The 23,861-nt window shown below is 40.3% G+C and overlaps 2 protein-coding genes across 3 annotated transcripts; both read right to left on the minus strand.

The window, feature by feature from the left end:
• Positions 1-10,109: 10,109 nt before the first annotated feature.
• LOC143419478 (uncharacterized) lies at positions 10,110-16,340 on the minus strand. Its single transcript, XM_076886290.1, has 2 exons — positions 15,655-16,340; positions 10,110-13,258 (listed from the first exon to the last, which is right to left on the minus strand). Exon 1 carries the CDS (start codon positions 16,338-16,340, stop codon positions 15,663-15,665), a length of 678 nt encoding a protein of 225 aa, XP_076742405.1. The 3' UTR covers positions 10,110-13,258; positions 15,655-15,662.
• Positions 10,110-20,896, minus strand: LOC101487007 (uncharacterized). 2 transcript variants are annotated; one of them, XM_004538483.3, is made up of 5 exons: positions 19,374-20,896; positions 18,132-18,273; positions 17,954-18,034; positions 17,806-17,865; positions 10,110-16,919 (listed from the first exon to the last, which is right to left on the minus strand). In XM_004538483.3, exons 1-5 carry the CDS (start codon positions 19,590-19,592, stop codon positions 16,378-16,380), a joined length of 1,044 nt encoding a protein of 347 aa, XP_004538540.1. In that variant the 5' UTR covers positions 19,593-20,896; the 3' UTR covers positions 10,110-16,377. The 2 variants fall into 2 exon arrangements, with proteins under 2 accessions (XP_004538540.1, XP_004538539.1); XM_004538482.3 differs by having other exon boundaries at positions 18,132-18,279.
• Between the last annotated feature and the right edge of the window lie 2,965 nt (positions 20,897-23,861).

Raw genomic sequence — 23,861 nt, forward strand, 5'->3', positions numbered from 1 at the left:
CTTCTCCTTACTTTTTTAAAATGACCATTTTCTCTACAAGTCAATTGTTATTATAGAACATGTGCAATTTTCTGAAACACCTTTTTTTTTAACTAAAGTATCTGAAGCCACATCATTCATGCAGTTGACTGGTGCAGCATTTCTGCAATCCAACACCTTAGGTTCAACCGCTGACTGGCACTTTAGACTGTGACTGAACTTCTGCTTGCCTTCCCTACAGTCTCTCCTTTTTCATGTTCTCAAAAAACAAAACAAAAGCCTGAGACAGATTTTTTTTTTTTTTTTGGTCTCAAATTGAAACCGTTTTAAACTGCATCAGTTTGCACTAAATTTAACCCGAGAGGTCATCAGGCACAATGGATAGAAAGAGATGACCAGACCTGACTGATATGCTTTCAAGTAGCACTGATTTCCTCAGGATTTTCTAACACGGATAGAACACACACACAGTTCCACAGTGAAAAATTGGGTTCACGGTGACACAGAGGAGTCTAAATCATCAATATGTGATAAGCTGGGACTGAAACTATAAGATTTTCTGCTTTCGAAGGAGTCCAAATAAGAAGTGCTGAGTTTTTGTGATGTCTTGATACCAAAACCACTACGTATAGGCAGACATATAAGTGAAGTCCAGGCAATTGAGTGTTTAAGAAAAAACGTAAGCAAAAATGTTGGAGGCTACAGGGAAACATAGGATGATTCAATAGCATGTTTACAGTTTCATACAAGTGAAGTTCTTTGTTCTTTTTCTTTTGACAAGCCCAGATTTAAAAATTCTCTTTGCACTTTTGGGCCATTTTTCTTCTTCCATCACTGAAGATAAAACCATGCAACACTCAACCTTAATATTCCTGCTCAGGATCAGCGGCGCCTCGCCACTCTCCTCTGTGAGCTTCCTCGTGTCCATGGCAACACCTCAGTTTAATATTGATTTTACCATTTGAACACTTTGCAGATCTTGTTATGCCTTATTATCGCTGAAGCAGAATGTCTTTCTCCAGCCACTGGACTGCGATTTCGGTTTAGAGCCGCACAGGCTCCATTAAAAGCAGGCCTCAGCCTATTTGGGCCTCAATGAAACACTCTAATAGTACCATTAGAGCAGGTAGATTAGTCACACATGCAGGCACGCTACATGCGCTCACAGTGAGCTCCCAGCTCATGCTGTGAATGTAGTCAGAAAAAGCAAGAAAAGGAAAATGTAAAGTTGGATAAAGTTTGAAAGTGAGTCTTGATTCTGAGATTGTAGGACAAAAAAAATTGATCCGTGTCTGTTTTCATGTCCTAATATGGCACGTATATAGTAAAACAAGTGAACCTGACAAAACCACATGATTAAGAAAAGGCTTTTCTATTAACTGAGCCTGAAGCGATCGAACAGTTGAAGTAGCGGAAACAAATAACAAGAAGAATCAAGAGGAAGAGAACACAGAGGAACTTTATTAACAACAGGGGAGATAGAAACATAATTAAATAAACGGAGACAGGTCTTACTAAGCAATTTGGAAGACGATAGTGATTCTGCAGGCCTCTGCTCCTGTGGGAACCCACTATGAGCATGCTCAGGAAGGGGCCAAAAGCCAAACGTGCTTTCATTTACTCTCTATTTTTAGAACTGATGAAATGTACAGACCTGTTTTTGTGTGAAACACCAACGAACATGAAAGGTATGATTGTAATGCTGTAACTGGAATACTTTTATGGGTCAAAGACTGGCTTCCCCTGGCCTCTGAAAACCATTTCAGGACATTATAAAGGATTATGAGAGCCATCAAATGTCTATCATGGTCAGTAAGCAGATGTAAGAAAAAGTGTTTGGACATTTCTGTGGATGCCTGAATGTGGCAGCCATGGCTCTTATTTTAGCTCATATTATGGATTTAAAAAAAGATATCACAAAATGCTGCAATTTGTTGTATGTGCTGTAAGAATTCTTTTGACTAAACATTAAATTTGATGTTGTCAACAAGCATCACTGTTTAAGTATTTAAGAGCAAATATTTTATCATTCTGGATCTTGATCTGTTAAAGCAAATATGTTGTCAGTGCTCACTATATTAATTTTTATTTTTCATGGGTATTTTTTACAATTTACTCTTTACATCACAATAAATCACTTAGTTTGTTTATTCAGACCAAATAAACAATGCAAACCATTTGAGAGAATGAATTCAGTTTTCTGGCGTGTAAACATGGTGATAAAACGGCAATACGATGGAGACAGTCTGTTACCAGTTTGCAAATGAATGGAGCCACGTTGGGAATTGCATGCAGAATACAACCAATTGAACCAGCTGATTCAAGTCCTCTGTTGCAAAGAGGTGTGTCACAGACTGAGGAAGATTGATTGAATTAGAATAGAATTCAACTTTATTGTCATTGCACATGCACAGGGCAACGAAATGCAGTTTGCATCCATCCAGAAGTGCTTTAGCCGATTGCAACGTTTTGCCAGTCTCTGTGTTTATAAATTAGACGGCAGTTATTTGCAAACGTTCTGTCTGAAAGTGATTATAGTGACTCTGAACTGGGATGCAACTGTTTGGAGACAGATTGCTTCCCACCAGGCAACCAGTGCAATCACTTTGTGATTGAAAAGTATCGCCCAGAGGTAGAACTTGCAACACCCTTAACCTCTGGGCAACCAGTTACCATAGTTATTTGTAATTGTGAATCTGAAAAAATGTATTCCAATGACTAGGAAACCACTGATTTTTACTAGTTCCAAGAAGTTGCAGTCCTATTTTTACTCTAGTGTGACTGAGCCTTAACTATTAAAATCAAAGATAAAATAATTTGTTTTAGTTCTAGAATCTATTGTAAATTGCTTTGACACAGTCCTGTTTAAAGGTTTGCGTATAGCAGTCACACAGTGTATATGTGTAAGATTTTTTTTCTTAAAGTCAAAGCAAATCAGGATTGGGCAGAGAGTAGTGTTTTTGCTTGAAATACAGATTCCTAGCATCTATGCAGCTTTGAAGAGCTTCTAGCGTGGTTGTAATCTTTTTGTATTGTTGACTCTTCCATCTCCAAATTTCATGATATGTTATAAATGAAATATCTTGTTTTTTATGTAATTTTTTTTTAATCAATCAGGCTTTTAATGCCATTTATTACAATTTGCATTGGCTATGTATTTGTCCATTATAAATATTTCATGAGCCAAGATTTAAAAATAACCCAGCATTATTTTTTCTGTAATGAGGCCTTTCTTCAATCATTAATAGCGTATTTGCGTGCATAGTAGATGAGATGTCTTCCACAGGTAGGAGGGAATATAAGCCAACTGGGAATTCAGCTAAATGACAGTGAGAATGTCAGATTTGATCCGGCTCTCGTTTCTAAGTGAAATCCTTCTTTTTTTTTTTCTCCTCTTCTCCTGTCAAATGTGCAGCTGGGTCTCCGTTCCCAATAGGTTCCAGTTAGAGGCATGTTTTGATTTCTTCACATGAAATATCACTCCATCTTTAAAAGCCCATAGGGCGGTGGTGTTCCCCCACTCTGACCTTTACCTGTCAATCAATAAAAGCAACCCTCCTTTCATCCGGAGACCCGACAGGAAAAATTAATACATCATTTGCTACTGCATATTTGCCATCAAGCCAATGATTGTGGGCCACTTAAATAAAGTTACTACTAGTTACTAGTTATTGCTTATAAACTGTGCGCTAAACTGCTGTTTCTCACTGCTTTTTTCTTTGAGGTTTCACTTTAATGTCTCCAATGTTAGCTCTGCTCTGGATTTACAGATTTTACACTCTCAACTAAACTGCTCTCCATTTTGGCCTTTTTCAGTTGTTGATGTTTGAGTATTTGCTCCACCCACATCAGCACCACCAGGTGAACATGTTCACAGTTTACACGTTTAATGTGGAATGCTAATTTTGAAAATGTGAACAAAGGCACCCATTCAAAATGTTGTCAGCCACTTGAAAAGTTGGTGTCACCACCAACATTACTGGCACTACGTGACCTACTACAGCAACTAGGGTTGGTCAATACACAGTTATTGCATCATGTAATGGTCAAGAAATCCTCTAAAAGAATCTCACTGCTCATTTGTTCCAGCTGTCCTAAACAATCCACGTAAGTATTCCTGAAATGAAATGTACACATTTTAATTTTGAAAGCCCCCCCAAAAAAACAAACAGAACAAACAGAAAAAGTTAGAAAGCTCTAAGTTACTGGAGTGGAGAGTCCCCCCGAATGGATCATCCATTTGATGTTTATGATAGGACAAAAGGTTCCACTACTTCCTAGGGGTAGGGAAGATTTGCCCACCACAAACCACTTCGAAGTTCACGTTATACAGCTTTCACATATAAGACTTGAAACTTGTTTTTACTGTTTTATAAATTTGTGCTTTTTCTTCCCTTTTCACATGTTGTTTGGGTAACTTTAGACACTAAAATTACTTGAACGACAGTAGGAAAAAACATCTTTTTACAACATGTACAAATTATAAAAGCTCAGGTTTCTAGGTTACCAGGGTGAAGACCCCTGAGAATTTTAAGGTATCCTACAAAATATAATTTGTTTTGGTTTGTCACTGATTAGAATGGATTTAGGAATAGGAGAGCACCTGCTGGCCTTATGGCAGTGATTACAACTGATAACATCCATTCAGTGATGATTACAGTATTTGAAGCCGGTGAGAAACATTGCAGGAAAACCCTTTGTTGCAGCTAGAAGAGGTCTTTCCTTTATTCAGCCTTATTTCCTTCTATTTTGATCTCTGATTTGTTTATTACTAGAATTAGAATATGTCTACTCTCTGGAAGACTGCTAGTCCAGTAGAGCTGTGTTTTCCCATATAATAGTGCCTAAAGAGAAGTACTATGTGCATACCTTTTTTTAGACTACATGCTTTATAGGTCCAACCTCCCATTTGATTGATTGTCTCACTTCCTGAAGGCTCAGCATTGATTTAAAGTGTGGGAGCAGGGAGTCCACATCATCATTGACAGCCCCGACCTCACTCTGATGTTTACAATTTAAGCCACATATGTTTGCTAATGCAGCATTACTCAGTGGTGTAAGCATGCTGAATGCTCACATTATCCTACTCACTACTGACAACCGCCGGCTGCTTCTGACTGATGGGCCATCCACGTGAGGGGGAGCGGTGAGTGATAAAGAGCTCAACAGAGTTTTAATTAATGGTGTCTAGCCAAGGTCAGAGTCATCACGTCAGTGAGCTGTGGCCCCAGATTTGATTGATCACATTCTGCTCTAAAGCAGTCAGGTGACAAACATTGATCTGGCTCTGTGGTCTGTTCCAGTACTCCAAATACAACATCTACCCATAAATTCATCCTTTTACATATCCTTTATTCATCCAACCAATGCTTCCTCTGATCTTTTTACCTATCCTAGCATTTATCCAGCTACAAACCATCAACCAGCCCAATCTTACATGCATCTATAGACAAACGTTGAACCATACACCCTTTACCCATCTGACCATATACTCATCCACGATCTATCTATCTATCTATCTATCTATCTGGAATCATTCATCAACCACCTACCACTTTACCGTCCAACCATTTATAAATCTACAAACCTTTCATTCATTGAACTATCCACATTTCATCCATTCTTTATTGCTTTACTCATCCTACCATTTAAAGTGGGGCAAAAAAGTATTTAGTCAGCCACCAATTGTGCAAGTTCCCCCACCTAAAATGATGACAGAGGTCAGTAATTTGCACCAGAGGTACACTTCAACTGTGAGAGACAGAATGTGAAAAAAAAAAAAAAAAAAACATGAATCCACATGGTAGGATTTGTAAAGAATTTATTCGTAAATCAGGGTGGAAAATAAGTATTTGGTCAATAACAAAAATACAACTCAATACTTTGTAACATAACCTTTGTTGGCAATAACAGAGGTCAAACGTTTACTATAGGTCTTTACCAGGTTTGCACACACAGTAGCTGGTATTTTGGCCCATTCCTCCATGCAGATCTTCTCGAGAGCAGTGATGTTTTGGGGCTGTCGCCGAGCAACACGGACTTCCAACTCCCGCCACAGATTTTCTATGGGGTTGAGGTCTGGAGACTGGCTAGGCTACTCCAGGACTTTCAAATGCTTCTTACGAAGCCACTCCTTTGTTGCCCGGGCGGTGTGTTTTGGATCATTGTCATGTTGGAAGACCCAGCCTCGTTTCATCTTCAAAGTTCTCACTGATGGAAGGAGGTTTTGGCTCAAAATCTCACGATACATGGCCCCATTCATTCTGTCCTTAACACGGATCAGTCGTCCTGTCCCCTTGGCAGAAAAACAGCCCCATAGCATGATGTTTCCACCCCCATGCTTCACAGTAGGTATAGTGTTCTTGGGATGCAACTCAGTATTCTTCTTCCTCCAAACACGACGAGTTGAGTTTATACCAAAAAGTTCTACTTTGGTTTCATCTGACCACATGACATTCTCCCAATCCTCTGCTGTATCATCCATGTGCTCTCTGGCAAACTTCAGACGGGCCTGGACATGCACTGGCTTCAGCAGCGGAACACGTCTGGCACTGCGGGATTTGATTCCCTGCCGTTGTAGTGTGTTACTGATGGTGACCTTTGTTACTTTGGTCCCAGCTCTCTGCAGGTCATTCACCAGGTCCCCCCGTGTGGTTCTGGGATCTTTGCTCACCGTTCTCATGATCATTTTGACCCCACGGGATGAGATCTTGCGTGGAGCTCCTGATCGAGGGAGATTATCAGTGGTCTTGTATGTCTTCCATTTTCTGATGATTGCTCCCACAGTTGATTTTTTCACACCAAGCTGCTTGCCTATTGTAGATTCACTCTTCCCAGTCTGGTGCAGGTCTACAATACTTTTCCTGGTGTCCTTCGAAAGCTCTTTGGTCTTGGCCATGGTGGAGTTTGGAGTCTGACTGTTTGAGGCTGTGGACAGGTGTCTTTTATACAGATGATGAGTTCAAACAGGTGCCATTCATACAGGTAACGAGTGGGGGACAGAAAAGCTTCTTACAGAAGACGTTACAGGTCTGTGAGAGCCAGAGATTTTCCTTGTTTGAGGTGACCAAATACTTATTTTCCACCCTGATTTACGAATAAATTCTTTACAAATCCTACCATGTGGATTCATGGATTTTTTTTTCACATTCTGTCTCTCACAGTTGAAGTGTACCTCTGGTGCAAATTACTGACCTCTGTCATCATTTTAGGTGGGGGAACTTGCACAATCGGTGGCTGACTAAATACTTTTTTGCCCCACTGTAGGTCTCAATGATCTGTGCATACTTCAAACCATCCTACATTCCTTTTTCCATCTAACTGTACATCCACCCTTCCATCCTTCTATGGATCCATTAAACCAGCGGTCCCCAACCCGTGGGCCATGGACCGGTACCGGGCCATGAGTCGTTTGGTACCGGGTTGTGAGAGTTGAGGCTCAGGTGTGAAATTTATGGTTTTCAGGGTTTTTAATCTTTTTTTTTTTTTTTTTAATCATTTTTATAGTCAACTCTGTTTCCCTGGGCCTTTTTCCGTGTGTTATGAATAAATCTTCTTTTTTTTGGTACCACTACTGGTTTTATTTTGTTGTATTTATCTGCGACACCTTAAAGGCCAGTCTGTGAAAATATTGTCAGGCATAAACCTATCCGTGGTGCAAAAAAGGTTGAGGACCGCTGCATTAAACTATTCAAAATGTGTCCAACCATCCATTGCATTACCCCATTGTTTCTTTTAACCGCCATCCTCCATTTACCCATTTGCCCTTAGCACAATTTTAAAATCTATGAACCTTCCATTCCTCCTTTAAATCCTTCTAAATTTTAATTGTTTTATCCAGCCTACCATTTATCTCTCAGTGACTCAGCCAAACTTTTACCCATTCTACCATATTTATATCTGTGAATCGTCATCTTTTTTTAAACCATCCAAAATTTATCAGCTTCTATTCTGTGCAGATCCTAAGACTTATCTCTCAATGACCCATCAGTCCCTTAAACTATCTTATCCTAAATTCATGCTCATCCTACTATTATCTATCCACCCTTATTAGCCATCCTACCATTTACTTAAAACCTTTCATCAGTCCTTTATAAATTTATTCAACCCTCAATAATTCTATAACAGAGCCTACAATTTATCTCTCAGAGATCCAACCATCCTTTTGATACATCCTACATTATCCTACCTTTATCTATCTTTTCTATCTTTTATCCTAAAGTCATCCATCCATCCTTTTACCCATCATGCAGTGCATTTCTAAATGTATAAAACCATCCATCTGTTAAACTCAAATGAATTCTTCCAACCATCTATTATTCTTTTGTCTACACTACTAAGTCTCTCAATTACCAGTTCAGTTTTTCCCCATCTTAAATTAATTTTCCATCCAACTGTCCATCTGTCACACACCCTTACATCCATCCACACACACAGACTTTTTATTTACCCAGTCATTTGTTTATGTATCCAGTCAATCACTTACTCAACCCTTCATCCATGACTGAGTTTTTAAATTAAGCTCAAACGAAGAAACCACCTTTTCTCTCTTCTTATCTGTAGATGGGTCCCTCCAAAATGCTGCTCTGATAGTGAAGGTATGATAACCTGCTACTAAATCTGGAACTTGGATCAAATGATCGGGAGGAAAGCACCTCTCCCTGCATGCTGATGGCCTGTTCTGTCCCAACAGTTCATCACTCTGAAGTCAGTGGCACAACCACATGGCTTCAGCTAACTGTCAGGGTAGTGACCCCTGAAACCGCCTACCATTAATCACAGTTAGACAGCACATAGGGAGCCACAGTGGGCAAGAAATGAAGGTTGCTGGAGGTCAATCTGGCAGACAGCATCATTTCAAATTATCGGTTATTGCTGTATATTGGACTGTATATAAAAGATGAACATAGACCCTGAGTCTAAACCAAGATGACAGTCTAGAAGTGCCTGAAACCTGCATTATTTCTCCTGACCAGCTGGAGCAGAAAGAAACCAAAACAAAAGATAATGGTTATAGAAAGTTAGCCTACTTATTGTTTGATTTATCTCTTCAGTAAAAATTGTGCTAGTAATTTTATGGTCTCTGTCACTAGTTTTAAATCACTTGCACATTGCTACTGACAAACCTCAATCTTCAAAACAGTATTCCACAAATCAGTGTGTGAAATCACAGTGACTTTGTACTTCTTTTTCAAGGCTAAAAGATAAGGTTATTTACAGTGGTATTTACAAGTCTTACCAAATCAAATACACAGCTAGGCATGTAAGTAAACATTTTAAATTACTTTAATTAATGAAACCGCTTAAGAAAACTGCAGTTCCCCAAATGGCCACTTGAGGCCGACTACAAAACAGAGTGAATTTCCACTGACTCCCATGTTAAAATGCACAACTTTACAGTATAAATAAACAATTAATTTTCTATTCATGACAACTGCGTATATTACTATAACTTGTATGACTGTTCATGGCCAAAAAGGCCCAGAACCTGGTTACTGACTGAGTAGTCGGCATGGAAGATGCTGACTTCTCTCCAAACATTTGCCATTTACTTTCTGAGTTCCAGTGAAATCTGAAGCAGTCTGATGCAAACTGGAAATGCAGCATATTTTCCTTCAAGGTAAAAGCTTTGGGTTTTCAAAAGGTTTTGGTTTTGGTAGTAGCTAGGTGGTTAGTTGGCGAGCGTTCAGGGAGGAGTTGGCATCTCCATGCAAACTACAGGTGACCAGACAATCTGCTAGTGACTAAAGCAATCACACATTTGTAATGTCACTTTTGTTTCACCCACTAACAGCCAGAAACAACTCAACAACTGGCCACACAATACAGATTTTTCCCTAGTAACTTGGTAACCAAACTAGCTAGCCAGTGCTAGTCTTGACTAATAACTGACCAGGTCAACCATCTCATCTAAATTGTGTTTAATGGGGAATAAATCCAATCTTGCCACTTGTCACTGTAGGTGACGCTGTTTTTGCAGTATGATTTGAAATGTCTTAGACACTGTTACAGTTTTACATTAATACAATAAGAATAATGGCTTAATCGTTTAATCCAGGGATTTCTAACTCATTTTACATCGAGTGTAAAGAAGGAGGATTTGGACCCAAACACAAGCATGGACAACAGCGTAGCTGTGAGAAAGTTTATTAACAATGAAAGGCAAAATATAAACCAAAGCAGAGCACTGCAGGGAACTACGCTAACAAAAACCTAAACAGGGAACAGCTACAAAATAATAATGAAAGGATCAAAAACCTGCAACGAGAAACCTGAAATATGAAAACCTGAGACGTGGAACATGGAGAAAGACACAACAGAAATACAGGGGTAGACACGCAGATGAACCAGCCACCAACAGAGGGAAACGCAAGGCTTAAATACACAAGGGACGAGGGAACGAGACACAGAAGGGGAACACAGCTGGGAGAAATAAGACCTAACGAGACAGGGGGAGCGAAGCTAGAAACACTGACATAACCCTTCAAGATAAAACAGGAAACAATTCACAAGGACGCAGAATAAGAAACACAGACTTTACACAGAGGGAACACACAGGCAGAGAAGACTAAGCACAGAACTAAACCTAAACTAAACATGAGGGCATAAGAACAACACCTAAGAACTAAACCCTAAAACAGAATAAACTGAAACATAGAATTCTAATAATAATCAACAAGGCACAACAGTCAGAATATACACAAAATACAAAATTAAACCAAAACACGAGAACTCAAAATACTGGGTCAAAATGACCCAGAACCGTGACAGCTGTAGTAAATAAAAGGAGAAATAAATGTATAAAAGTACGAAAAAAGTTCTGTAAGCTTTTTTACCAAACTGTCGTATATTATAAAGCACAAAGTTCTTGTTATTCACATTGGGGTTTGTTTCTTTTTTCCTTTTTTAACTTTTCTTTTTCAACTGTGGGTCTATAATGTGGAAAAAAAACCCACAAAAAACGAAATTTATATAGTTATAGTGAAAAAACAGAACCTTTCAGTAGTATAAGTGATATATTTTTGGTAGTCAAAGAATTTGACACATTTATTTGAAGCAATGCCACTAACCCAAAAACAAATGTGTTCATACATTTTGTTGTCAGCATAAAAACACTGATTACAGCCACTGTTTAACACTAAATCCACCACATGAAATTTATCCTAAAAGATTAAAATGTGCGGCACAAACAGCAAAGTAATACTTTAAAATTAGTAACTATTAGAGATGGCACGATACCACTTTTTTATGTCCGATACCGATACCGATATCATAAATTTGGATATCTGCCGATACCGATATGAATCTGATATAGTGTTTTTTAATCAACAAAACTGTTGACAACAAAACCACCCCTCACGCTCCACCTCATGATGCTTAATCGACGTAATCAACCTTAATTTGATGCAGTGTGAAAAAAAATGCACAGAAATCAATTATTTTTCAAGAAATATTAAATAGATTCAACATCTTTCTTCAACAAAATTGCAGACTGCACAGATGGTACCTTCCCAAAGGAAAAAGTACTATAGCTTACTAGGGTATATATATTACCGTAGACTTAATAGTTACTATATACAGTAATGGACTTCTATTCCTTTTACATCAAATTAAAACTTTGGGTGTAAGATTCGGATAATTATTTATTAAAAGCTCGACATTTTAAATGAGAATAAAGAAAAGTGTGTCTTTGTGCCCCTTTTCCCTGTTCATGCCCTATCGGCCCCCCTGGCTAAACTTTGCTAGATCCGCCCCTGCACAGTTACAGCCGTCAGCTGCGTAGAAAAAGATCCTGGTGTAGAAAGTAATATTAAATAAATTCTAACAACAGCTTATCAAGCTTAAACGTGCTGCTGCTGTTCAGCCGCTGGTTTCCTCTTTCTGGTGCAAAGTGGGCCAAAAACAAAGAAGAGAGACGGACTCGCGACAGAAAAGCCGATCAGCTGATCGTTAAGCAGTTTCATGATTGAAGTAGCAGCAAGAGGAGGCAGTCGCTCCATATATCGCTTGTTAAGCTTAACGCAGGAATGCTTTACAAACATTCAGAGATGGACTTACACACTTGCTTTACTTCTCTCGGGATAACTTTGTCGGAGATGAAATGCCGGGTTGCTAGCGAAGCTCCACATGCTATCCAGACCACCGACAGGTCCTGCATGCCACAGCCGCTCTATCACGTGATGCCTACTGCTCCGACGTGTTAACGTTCTGAGGCGAGTTACGGCGCGTTGCAAGTTTTGTGAGGTGCTTTCGTGATATTTAATGGATCGGATTACATTTTTTATTTTTCTCCGATATCCGATCCAGTCATTTAGGTCAGTATCGGACCGATACCGATACGTAATATCGGATCGGTCCATCTCTAGTAACTATTGGATAGTTAGCTGGGCGTGTTTGAACTAAAACACTTTTTTGAGCATATGAATGAATTCCTTCACATTTAACTTTACTAAATGCGCTGAATCAAAAGTACTACCGCCATAGTCACCACTGTCCAGCAGCTGTCAGACAGTAGTTGGTCTTTAATATATATAATATCCATAACTTACATACGTATATATATTTTTTTGCATAATCAATATTCAGTTGTTCAGATAATAAACTAAATGAGGAACACTGTGTGTCTTACATTTCCTTTAAACACACGTCCTGCTAAGAGAACTTCACCTCTGAGCCAGTGGGAGTTTAATCTCTGTGAAAACACTGAATTCTTAGCCGCATTAAGCAGAGCTCTCAGAAAGGTTAGACTAAATGCAATAAACTGGTATTAGAAGCGTGTGACCCGCTTAGTGCAGGACTCACACAGGGAAATACTCAGCGCTGTTCCAGCCACGAGAAACCAGAATTCTGCACTATTTTTCATGTTTTCAAGAAATAAAGTTTCTTCTGGCAGCAACCTTTCAGACTTTGCTTAATCTTCAATTGACCTAAAAAGAAAAAGTTTTGAATTTCTGTGTTTTTGCCTTTACCTTGAAATATTTGAAAGAAAAGACATAAACAAAAGTGATAAATGTTAAAATAGCTGCAAGAAGAAAACAATAATAATAAATAACTAGAAAGTCCCAAGTTCTTTAACTCAAACACAGATTTTACAGCTGGACAGGTTTCATAGATTTCTAATAGATCCATTGCCAAGGTAAAGCTGCTAAAGGTCACTGTGTAGCAATATGTTAGACAGTATCAACAGATAATCATACAGTCTCTGAAGGAGCATCATGTTGCACCTTAGTGGAGCTGAATGTTACTGCTGTAGCTTCTTGTGTTGAGCCTCTACCTCCATCTAGTGGATGACATAACAGAGCACAGTGACTCACTTTAATAGGTCTGGATTCAGTGACACTCATTTAAATATTTCTAAACAACATAATTACTTTTCTTAGCTCCGTGTAATCAGCAATGATCACAAAAATATTAAATATGAAGATGTAAATATTAGGGAAGGTCACATATTTACATTATTTTTCAATGTATTTCTTCAAAAATGCATCTATAACTACACAAATATGTGGCTTGAGGAATTTTGTCACTGTTAGATTGTATTATATGATGATTTTTTTAGCCATTATAGAGATTCACACTTGAAGATTAAACAAAAAGGGGAATATTTAAATTGTTCGTAACCGAGCTAGCTATACTAGTAACCTAGTGAAGTGCAGTTGATTCTCTTTTCCTATATCTTCATTAATCCTCCTTCATGGCTTTCTTTGACCTTATGACATTTTCCATTCAGATGAAGGTAAAGAGTCCACATTGTGTGGATTATCCAACAGCAGTCTGTGCATTATGAATCCAGGTTGCTGGAGTTAGCAAATAACTTCAGCACTTTGACCTCTTGTAGATAAGTATGCTCACTTCTTGCTCCAAAAACAAAAAAGTGGTTCCGATGTATCTTTTATACAGTCTATGGCTTAAGCATCATACGTATTTAACTTCATCTCCACCAGGAAGCCATCCTCTTCATCCAAAGCTATGCTGCTCTGGACCACCTGCAGTATGTTTGCCACCTTCACAAGACCTAAAGAAGCTTCAACTCTTCTTTGAAGCCTTTCCACACAGTTTAGGAGTGTTTATGGGAATTTCTCACTGTTCTTCTAGAAGTGCATTTATGAGGTCAGACATTGATGCTGGACAGAAGACCTGGCTCGCAGTCTCCACTGTAACTCAGCCCAAAGGTGTTCAAAGGTGTCAGCTTGAGGTAGAACTCTGTGCAGGCCAGTCAAGTTCTTCCCCACCAAACTCGCTCATCTATGTCTTTATGGACCTCGCTTTGTGCATCGATCTGCAGTCATGGTAGAGGAGGAAGGGGCGATCCCCAGACTGTTCCAGAAAGTTAGGAAAATTAAATTGTCTAAAATGAGTTGGAGCTAAGGGGCCGAGCCCAACTCCTGAAAAACAGCCCCACAACATAATCACCCCTCCACCAAACTTTACACTTGGCACAATGCAGTTAGACATGTACGGTCTCCTGGCAACGACCGAACCCAGACATGTCCATCAGATTGTCAGATGGAGAGGCGTGATTTGTTACTCCAAAGAACACATCTCCATTGCCCTACAGTCCAGTGGCAGCGTGGTTTACTCCACTGCAACCACTTTATCCAACGCTTTGCATTTGGTTTTGGTGATGGAACGCTTGGATCACTTCCACTTATTATAATACCACTAACAGTGGACTGTGAGGAAAATTTCACAACAGCACAAAAAACTGAAACTAAAAAACTGAAGTGTAACTATTATTGAGTTAAAAGCCACCAAATGTCAAGACTCCCCCTCAGGCGTGTATCTTCCTGATAGTTTTTTTATAAGGTTTCAGGCACAATGAAGAAGTGCTAATTCGCTTCAGTTATCTGCTTTCTTTATTTTCCCCATTTTCCCTATTTACTTCCTCCTTTGTTTAATGACAAAGGAAATTACCAACATGTAAGTAATTCGTGTAATTCCAGTAAAACCGATCGAGTGAAAAAAATATATTAAACTGAGAGCGAGCTCTGCTTTAAAAGGAAACTTAGAGTCAGCAGCTGCTAATGAAGACGTACCACTCGTTAAAAAATGTTTAACTTTGAAGAAGTTAATTTGAACAAAGTGGGTACTTTAATGATTCTCTGTAGGCAGACAGAAATCAAATTGCTTCATTTGTGAATATAAGCTTTCATTTAATTATACAGTAAAAGTATTTTCACCAAAATCGTCATGCCCAAGTTTAAGAGTTAACTTTAACCCCACCAACCTTTGTTAGGTTCTCTAACACAGTCCTTCTGGTGAAGCATCTGTGTCGTCAATCAGTGATGAAACTTGGACTTGATCTCTCATTTACCTGCTCTCTTCTGTTTAGGTTGTTTGCCACTTCGATACCGTCAAACTCTCCTCATTCTCACTTTTATCGTTACTACTCTGATCAGGTGACCTTTGTGCCAACTGTCTCTGAGCTGGTCAGTCATTGCAATTCTTTCCTTCGTCCTTTTCGGAACATCATCTCAAGAACATGTCCTAGATTATCATCCTTTCTAACTCTAATAATGACCGTATTTAACAGAAGTAGGTTCATGCTTTATTCAGTATGACCTGAAACTATTAAACTCCTATTAAACTGGATGGCTTCCTACAACCAGAGGAGTTGCCCCCTGCTGGCCATTAGAAAGAGTTTAAACCAATAACCAGTACAAGAAGTGACCTCACAGAGTGTTTTAGATTTTCACTGCAGTTTTTCCAGTCTGCCCCTGTCCTGCCTCCTGCAGGTGAACCTTCTGATGGGTCCTGAACACGCTGTTGGTTATGAAAGTTTTCCCACAGACGACGCAGTGATATGGCCGTTCTCCCGCGTGCACCTGCCTGTGCAGCTTCAGGCTGTAGAGCTGCGTGAACTTCCTGCCACAGATGCTGCAGCTGTGCATCTTTTCCTCTGAGTGCGTCATCATGTGCATCTTCAGATTGCTCGGGTTGCTGAATCTCTTGTCGCACTGATCGCAGGCGTACGGCCTTTCCCCCGTGTGCACACTCGTGTGATACTTGAGATTGACCATGCAGCGGAATTTCTTGCCGCACACGTTGCAGACGGGCTTCTCTCCTGGTTTCTTGCCCGTATGGATCCTCATGTGGTTCTGAAGTGCACTGGCGTGTCCACAGCGTTTGCCGCAGGTCTCGCAGACGTATGGCCTCTCGCCCATGTGGATCAGCATGTGATGCTTCAGGGCGCTCCTGTGACTGCATCCTTTGCCACACACCTCGCAGGTGAAAAGCTTTTCTCCGGCGTTTTTGCTTGTGTCACTGAAACTGAGGCTGAGCACCTCGCAGTTTTCCTTTTGTGTGTGGGTAACTCGGTGAGCGGCCAAAGATGCGGACGAGAAGAAGGTCTTGCCGCACATTTTGCAGACAAAATCTCTGTTTCCTGAATGAAGATTCTCATGATCGTCCAAGCTCTGCCTGCACTCGAAGGTCTCTGGGCAAAGTGAGCAAACAAATGTCTTCTTCAACGCGCAACAAATGTGTCGCTGAAACGCCTGTTTCCCCGTGAACTGCTCCTCGCACAGCGAGCACGTGTGGGTGATCAGTTTGTTTAGGTTGTGCTGACGCATGTGCCTGTGGAAGGTTGATTTGTACGCAAATTCCGTTCCGCACTTTCTCGGTGTGCTTTCTCGAATGTGCAATGAGCCCACGGAGTCCAGCAAAGCGCTTGCCGCACTCAGAGCAAAGGTGAGGCTTGGAGTGAGTCAGGCAGTGTCTGTTCATCAAACACTTCAGAGCAAATGCTTTGCCACATGTAGGACATGTGAAGTCCTTGGTGGGCTGCTTCCTTCCGATTTTCACAGCAGTGCATTCATGCTCAGCGTCTTTTTGGACGCCATTTTCCTCAATGACACTGGAGGCTGGTTCAGGATCTGCTATTGTGACTTCAGGTTCAGAGAGGACTTCAGAGCTATTTTCCTCATGTGATGCTGGATCAGCTGAAACAAAAACAACACTAGAACTAACAAGAGAGTAACACCAACCTATCCATTTCAAAGACTTTAATGCCACACTGCAAACATGCTACTTTAGTAATACTGCTGTTATAAAAAGTCAAACTCCTAAACAGAGGATCCCACTGTGTTTAAATGTATAACCTGATTCATTTATCTGGACACTGCAGCTAGTTTTGCTATTACAGTTGTGTGCTACACATATGTTAGATCGCAGTTACATCATGATTATGTGCTTAAAGTTCTGATAATGCTTGCATTTTTATAACGTAAATATTGGAAAAATAAAGCCATAATTACTGCACAGTCCTGTTTTCAGGGACTCAAATACAAAGTCATAATTCAGTCAGTTGTTTTACGGTCAAGCATGAGCAGTTCTTCATTAAAGCTTCATAAATAAAGAAGGTAAATGAAAGTATGAATATCAAAAATCATACGCCAGATTCAGCTGAGCACAGCAAAACTAACTGGATATTGCTTCACAAAGCAGATGGAAAATAGCCCAAAACATTGTGAGAACAAGACGGAACCTATTGAAATGTAAAGATGCGGAATATTTTGCAGTGGCTAAGTGATTCAACCTTCTCTGAGCCCAGTGGCTTTTTCCACTTGCTGAAAACTAAAGAGCAGAAAAAAAACACCAACGACTGACACCTGAAGACTGCTCAAGTAGAGGCCTGATAAAGCCTCGCAAAGGAGGAAACTCATTATCTGATGATGTCCGAGGGCTCCAGATTTCAGGATTGTCCACAAAATATTAAAAATGTACATTTTTAAAATTATTTTATATTCTTTTAATTTTATTTGAGCCCTAAAATAGTAAAGAGTGTATAAAAACAGCTGCAGTAACTTGTAAAGAAAACATAGTTACCAGGTTCTGGCACAGATTCTGGGTCAGCTTCATCTGTTGACTGTTCGATCTGTTCCTCCTCTGAAAACACACAAAAAATTCCAAACTGTTTTCAAAATTTAATTTAGAAAAAGTGTTGTTTTTTTTTTATTGGTTACTGGCTGAATACCTCTACAGTATAAGTGATCACTCATCTGTCTTGTTGCTGGTTGCGATCCTTGCATGTTATTTCTCTTTCTGGACACAGATTCTGTTTTTACACAACAAAAGTTAAAAGCCTAGTTTAATATACAAAGAAATCCCAGAGTGAGAACATTAAAAGCCTCATAAACCATCAGCTTATTTACTTTTTCTGCCCCCAGTATCGATCTGCCCTGCTCTGGGTTTCTCTGCAGCAGGAGCATCTCTGGCGTCACTCATGGACACACTGAAAATTAAGGAGATTTTCTCCACAGCAACTTCAGCCCACTTTTTCATCAGGGAAGCAAACTGGTTCTGTACAATCACAGGAAAGACAGAATGATATTGCAAATGTATAGTCAGCCAATCACATAACAGTATTGCATTAAAGTTAGGGATTTAGATATGATGAATACGATCTGCTGAAGTTCAAACAGATCAGCAGAATTAGGAAGAAAGGTGATTTAAGCAGAGCTGCAAGGTTGTTGGTGCCACACAGGCTGGCCTGAGTACTTAAGAAAATGCTAATCTACTGGGGTTTTGCACATGACCATCTCTAGGAGGATGGGCAGGATAGGATGGTAACCGTTGCTCAAATAACCACTTTTTACAACTAATGTGTGCAGAAGAGCATCTCTGAGCATGAGTTCACTGTACTGTCAGTACACTGTCAGTGCGCCCCAGGGTGGCTGTGGCTACAATGTAGCTTGCCATCACCAGTGTGTGAATGTGTGTGTGTGAATGGGTGGATGACTGGGTATGTAAAGCGCTTTGGGGTCCTTAGGGACTAGTAAAGCGCTATATAAATACAGGCCATTTACCATTTACTCAAATGGCCTCAACATTCACCACCTCTCAATCCAATCGAGAACCTTTGTAAGGTGGTGGAATGGGAGACATGCGAGTCTCCCATTCCACCACCTTCCAAAGGTTGTGCCATCATGATGTGCCATCATGTTACCACGGACCAAAAACTCTAAGGGATTTTTCCAGCAACTTCATGAAGCTATGAGATGAGGAATTAAGATATTTTTACAGGGAAAATGGGTTACAACCCACTATTAGTAAGCTGTAACTAATAAATTGTCCATGGAGTGAACATGAGCTTGTAGTTCGTTGTAGTTTAACAAAATGTGCAGCAAAGTTTCATTCATTCATCTGCCCTGACAGGCTGAAGAAGCTAACTCATGATTAGCTTCTAAGATGGGATTTCGGTTGGAGTGGTCGCCATGGAAACAAACGATTGGACTTTTGGGTGACGTAGTGCTCATTTGTGCCACTTATACGGTATACATTTTAGGACACCGTACACTTAAGCTAAGAAGGGTAAGTGGAACTAGTGGAAAGTAAATTTCCTGTCATCAGTGAAACCGCACACATTTCCCGTGCGCGCGTGACCGCGGGGTTACCGTGACATCCTCGTGAAGGAGTTGCCTGCGTAGCGTCACCTCCCTCTCCTCATCCTCGCGCTTCACGGCGACTACGGAAGCCGCATTTGAGCGCTGCTGAGCGGCCACAACCGGAGCCGAGCTCCTCTCCAGAAGTCTCCCGAGCTCTGTCACGGCCGCCTCCACCAGAGTCTCCATCACAGACGACAACTGACTCTCAAATGTTTCCAGCCTGAACATGTCTGACTGTGATTTTGTTTGTAGTACTCATAAAACCAGACATCCTCTGCTGCTGAAGTTCAGCAGCTCATGTTTGTTTCCTCTCTTTACTTCTTCGACTGATTTCCCAGAGACAGTAAATGTATTTCGCTGCTGCCCTCTATGGGCCACAAAGCGGTACTACTTCTTTACAGACTAGATTTTTGTGTTAAACTGGTCGAGCCTCTAAATACTAAGAAAAGGTGTTTCATTACCTCGTTTTGCAGAGGATATACTGGCTCATGCTTTATAAAACGAACAAAATAACATCATCCCAATCCAAACAGACAAACAGCAAAACTGACAAAACAAGTAGGTCATGTGTCTTTAAATTTCCCAGATTAGACCAGAATCCATAAGTCTATAAACCTAACACTATGCAGTTGTGCAAAATCTGTTTATAAAGTTATGTACAAAAATGAAAAACAACCTTAATTTTAAATGTGCTTACACAAGTACAAAGTGAAATTTTACATTTAATAGAATCTGGTCATAAAGGGCATAAACCATAAATGACTTTGCACTGTTTAAGACACCTTCACCTGATTTAGCTGGGGACTGTTTCCAGAAAAGCCATGAAAAGATACAAGGTGTTTGTTTTTTCACCATTTGACCAAACCTTCCCACCAGACTAAGTGTGGTACACATTACAAATGTACCTCTGATGGGGAAATATGTTTTTAAATGACATTTTCCCCTCCAAATCCAGGAAGTATAGACAAGAAATCAGATCTTCAAAAATGGAAAAAAAAAATAGCCTTAATACTTTAAAACATGCTGTTTTATGGATGTTCGTGGCTTCATTTGTTGAGGTACTTCACAGGTCTTCCAACTGAAATTTCCGCTGTCGTGAAGCAATCGGCAGGTCCTCCATCGCTCCATCATGACCTTCCAGCAGCTTTTAAAATTGTCATTTTGTGACTTGTACAGGAAAAATGTCTTGTTTGTGACCCAAAATGCAGACAGAGGGCTGGCAGGTAGAAGAATAAAGATATTTGTTGGCACTTACTGATGACCAAAAGTTGCTGTACTCACAGCCCCCCCCCACACACACACACACACACAATGTATGAGGGCATTAGAGGGACAGGCCAGACTTCGGGTGGGAACAAGGCACAGGTAGAGAAAATCTGGCAAATTGCAGACATGGGAAAAGAAAAGTCGTTAAAAGGAAATTGACTCCTTTCAGGAAAAGGGTAAACACCAAAATGTCAAACTGAAGATTTGGAAAAACAAACACTTCCAATTCTTTGTGGATAAATTTGCTCATCTGGCATTAAGATGATGCCCGCTGACTAAACTCTCGTTCCTGCTGAACTGAGCCAGTGTATTTGATCAAACTGCTGTCAGCTCAGAAAGCACGAGGGGGAGGCCAGATGTTTTCTCAGGGGATCGTGAAGATGGTAAAGAGACTCCACATGTGACCCCTGATAGTCACAAGGTGAAATTCTACATAATGAACAAAACATGGCAGGAGTGTAATGTCCTCATAAAACAGTCTTCAATAGAGCCAGTCGCCAAGTTAAAAAAAAAAATGCCGATCGTCTCTGTATGAGTGACGAACTTAGCCACTGTGAACAAATATTCAAGACTCCCTGGTCAGCAGTCAACTAAGTTCTGCACCCAATCAGACACTGTACACATGACACAGCTAGCACCAATCCACTGACCGTGCCTCGGATAAGCTCTTTCAGACTGGTTGCTTGAAGAACCTCCAGTACACAGGTAAGCGTTGCCCTCCAGGAACAGTCGGAGACTCCGTAGCAGTGCAGTAATCTCTGGCAATGTGATTTCAACTTTGTGGCCCAAATCATCTTGCCAGAGACACACACAGCCACAGAAAATCAGTCGTTTCTCCGGAGAAATCCCCCACTGCTCTGCCTCCCTGTGTGGTTAGTAGTCTTTCTCCTGATACTCCAGTCCACCTTCCCCTGACAGGCTTCCATGCTCTATTTAACTTGGGGCATTTCCCTGATTAACAGTGACTCCAGAGGCCTGAGGAATTCCTAACATGACAGTGTGTTCCTCTGACAGTAACCGATTGCCCCTTTGTGTCTTAAGGTGAGCAGGTGTGAGGGCTTTGGTGGCACATTAATCCGATGGTTTGGGTATCCTCCCCCAGGAAAAGACAAGTGTCAGCCTCAATTTTTCCTGGTGGATTTAGTGGGTTTTCTGCAACATTCATGATGGAAATTCCTGCCTTCAAGTAAAGAAATCAGTCTCTAGTGACCGATTTGCTCCTTTTATATATTACTAGAGGGACAAAGGCACAGTCTAAATATTAGGGATAGCATGTCCCCTGCATTCAACCTGAAGTCAGGAGGTGCAACTCTTTTGTTCACCATGTCTACACAGCAAGAATTTTTCTGTATTTTTCGGATCATAAGGTGCACCGTCGATGAATGGGTCTGTTTTCATACACAAGGTGTCACGGTTCTGGGTCATTTTGAACCAGCTTTTTCGGTTTCTTGTATTTTGGTGTTTTTCTAGATTATGTTCATTATATTTATGTTCTGATTCTTTAGCTATCCTGTGTTGATTATTTTAATTATTCTGGTTTAGGTTTTGTTCTCTTGCCCTCATGTTTAGTATAGGTTTAGTTCTGTGCTTAGTCTTCTCTGCTCGTGTGTCCCTCTGTGTAAAGTCCATGTTTCTCAGTCCGCATCTTTGTGAATTGTTTCTGGTTTCCTGTTTTACTTTGAAAGTTCATGTCTCATGTCAGCGTGTTTTACTTCTCCCTTGTCTCATTAGCCTAATTTCTCCCAGCTGTGTCTTCCTCCTGTTTCTCATTCCCTGATTACTTCCCTGTGTATATAAGCCCTGTGTGCGCTGTTGGTGTACAGCATTATATACTAGCTAGTCCAACTTCAGTAACCCTACAAGCGTCACTGCTGTTTAGTTTTCTGTCTTTGTTTATGTTGGAAGTGATAGCAGAGCTGTACGTTTGAATTTTTTCAGAAATCCCTCAGTCAGAACATGCTGTATCATGTTTAGGTGGAAACTAGCGAGCTAACTTCCTGCTAACTTCTAACTCCATTAAATTTAGTAAATTTTGTTTTCATGGATGCCTGGATGTTAGACTTGTTACTATCACCTCAAGAATATTTCAAGGATAAAAGATCTGATGTCTCAACAGGACCTGGAAAAACTAGTCCATGCATTCATCTTTAGTAGGCTTGATTACTGTAGCATCTTTACAGGTCTACCTAAAACATCAGTCAGACAACTACAGCTCATTCAGAACTCTGCTGCTCGAGTCCTCACTAAGACCAAAAAAGTGGACCACATCAGTCCAGCTCTGAGGTCTTTACACTGGCTGCCTGTCCGTCAGAGGATAGACTTTAAAGTTCTGATGCTGGTCTATAAAGCTCTGAATGGTTTAGGACCAAAATACATCAGTGACCTCCTGACTGAGTATGAACCTTCCAGATGCCTCAGGTCATCTGGATCCGGTCTTTTATCAGTTCCCAGAGTCAGAACCAGACACGGAGAAGCTGCATTCAGCTTTTATGCTCCTTATATCTGGAACAAACTCCCAGAAAGCCTCAGATCAGCTGAAACACTCAGTTTATTTAAATCCAGGTTGAAGACTCACCTATTCTCAGCTGCATTTGAATAAAGCACCAAATCCACACTTTTAAGCTTAAATTTCAAAACTTACACTAACTACTGATCTTATCTATTTCTGATTTTATCTGTTTTGATTTTATATACTGTTTTGTTTGTTTGTTTGTTTGTTTGTTTGTTTGTTAAGTGGGTTTAGAGCTCTGGGTAGCTCCCCGACTGGGTCTAGAGAGTATTTTAAATTCAGGGAATTTAAAATAGAAAGTAGCTCGTCCACAGAAGGACTGGTAGCTCCCCTTACGATAAGGGTTCAGATCGCGCGAACAGGTGTGGGATTAGAGCTCTGGGTAGCTCCCCAACTGGGTCTAGACTGGGTCTAGAGAGTATTTTAAATTCAGGGAATTTAAAATAGAAAGTAGCTCGTCCACAGAAGGACTGGTAGCTCCCCTTACGATAAGGGTTCAGATCGCGCGAACAAGTGTGAAATGTGTGTAGTTAGTTAGTTAGTTAGTTTGTTTGTTTGCTTGTTTTAATCAATTTTAAATCATGCTTTTTATTTGTTTTTGTTTCTAATGTCTCTGTAAAGATCTTTGAATCACCTTGTTGTTGAATTGTGCTATACAAATAAATTTGCCTTGCCTTGTTACATCTGGTAAAGCAGCAATGCTGATCATTTTATTAAAGGTG

This window comes from Maylandia zebra, linkage group LG7 (assembly GCF_041146795.1).
Source record: "Maylandia zebra isolate NMK-2024a linkage group LG7, Mzebra_GT3a, whole genome shotgun sequence".
Taxonomy (NCBI): domain Eukaryota; kingdom Metazoa; phylum Chordata; class Actinopteri; order Cichliformes; family Cichlidae; genus Maylandia; species Maylandia zebra.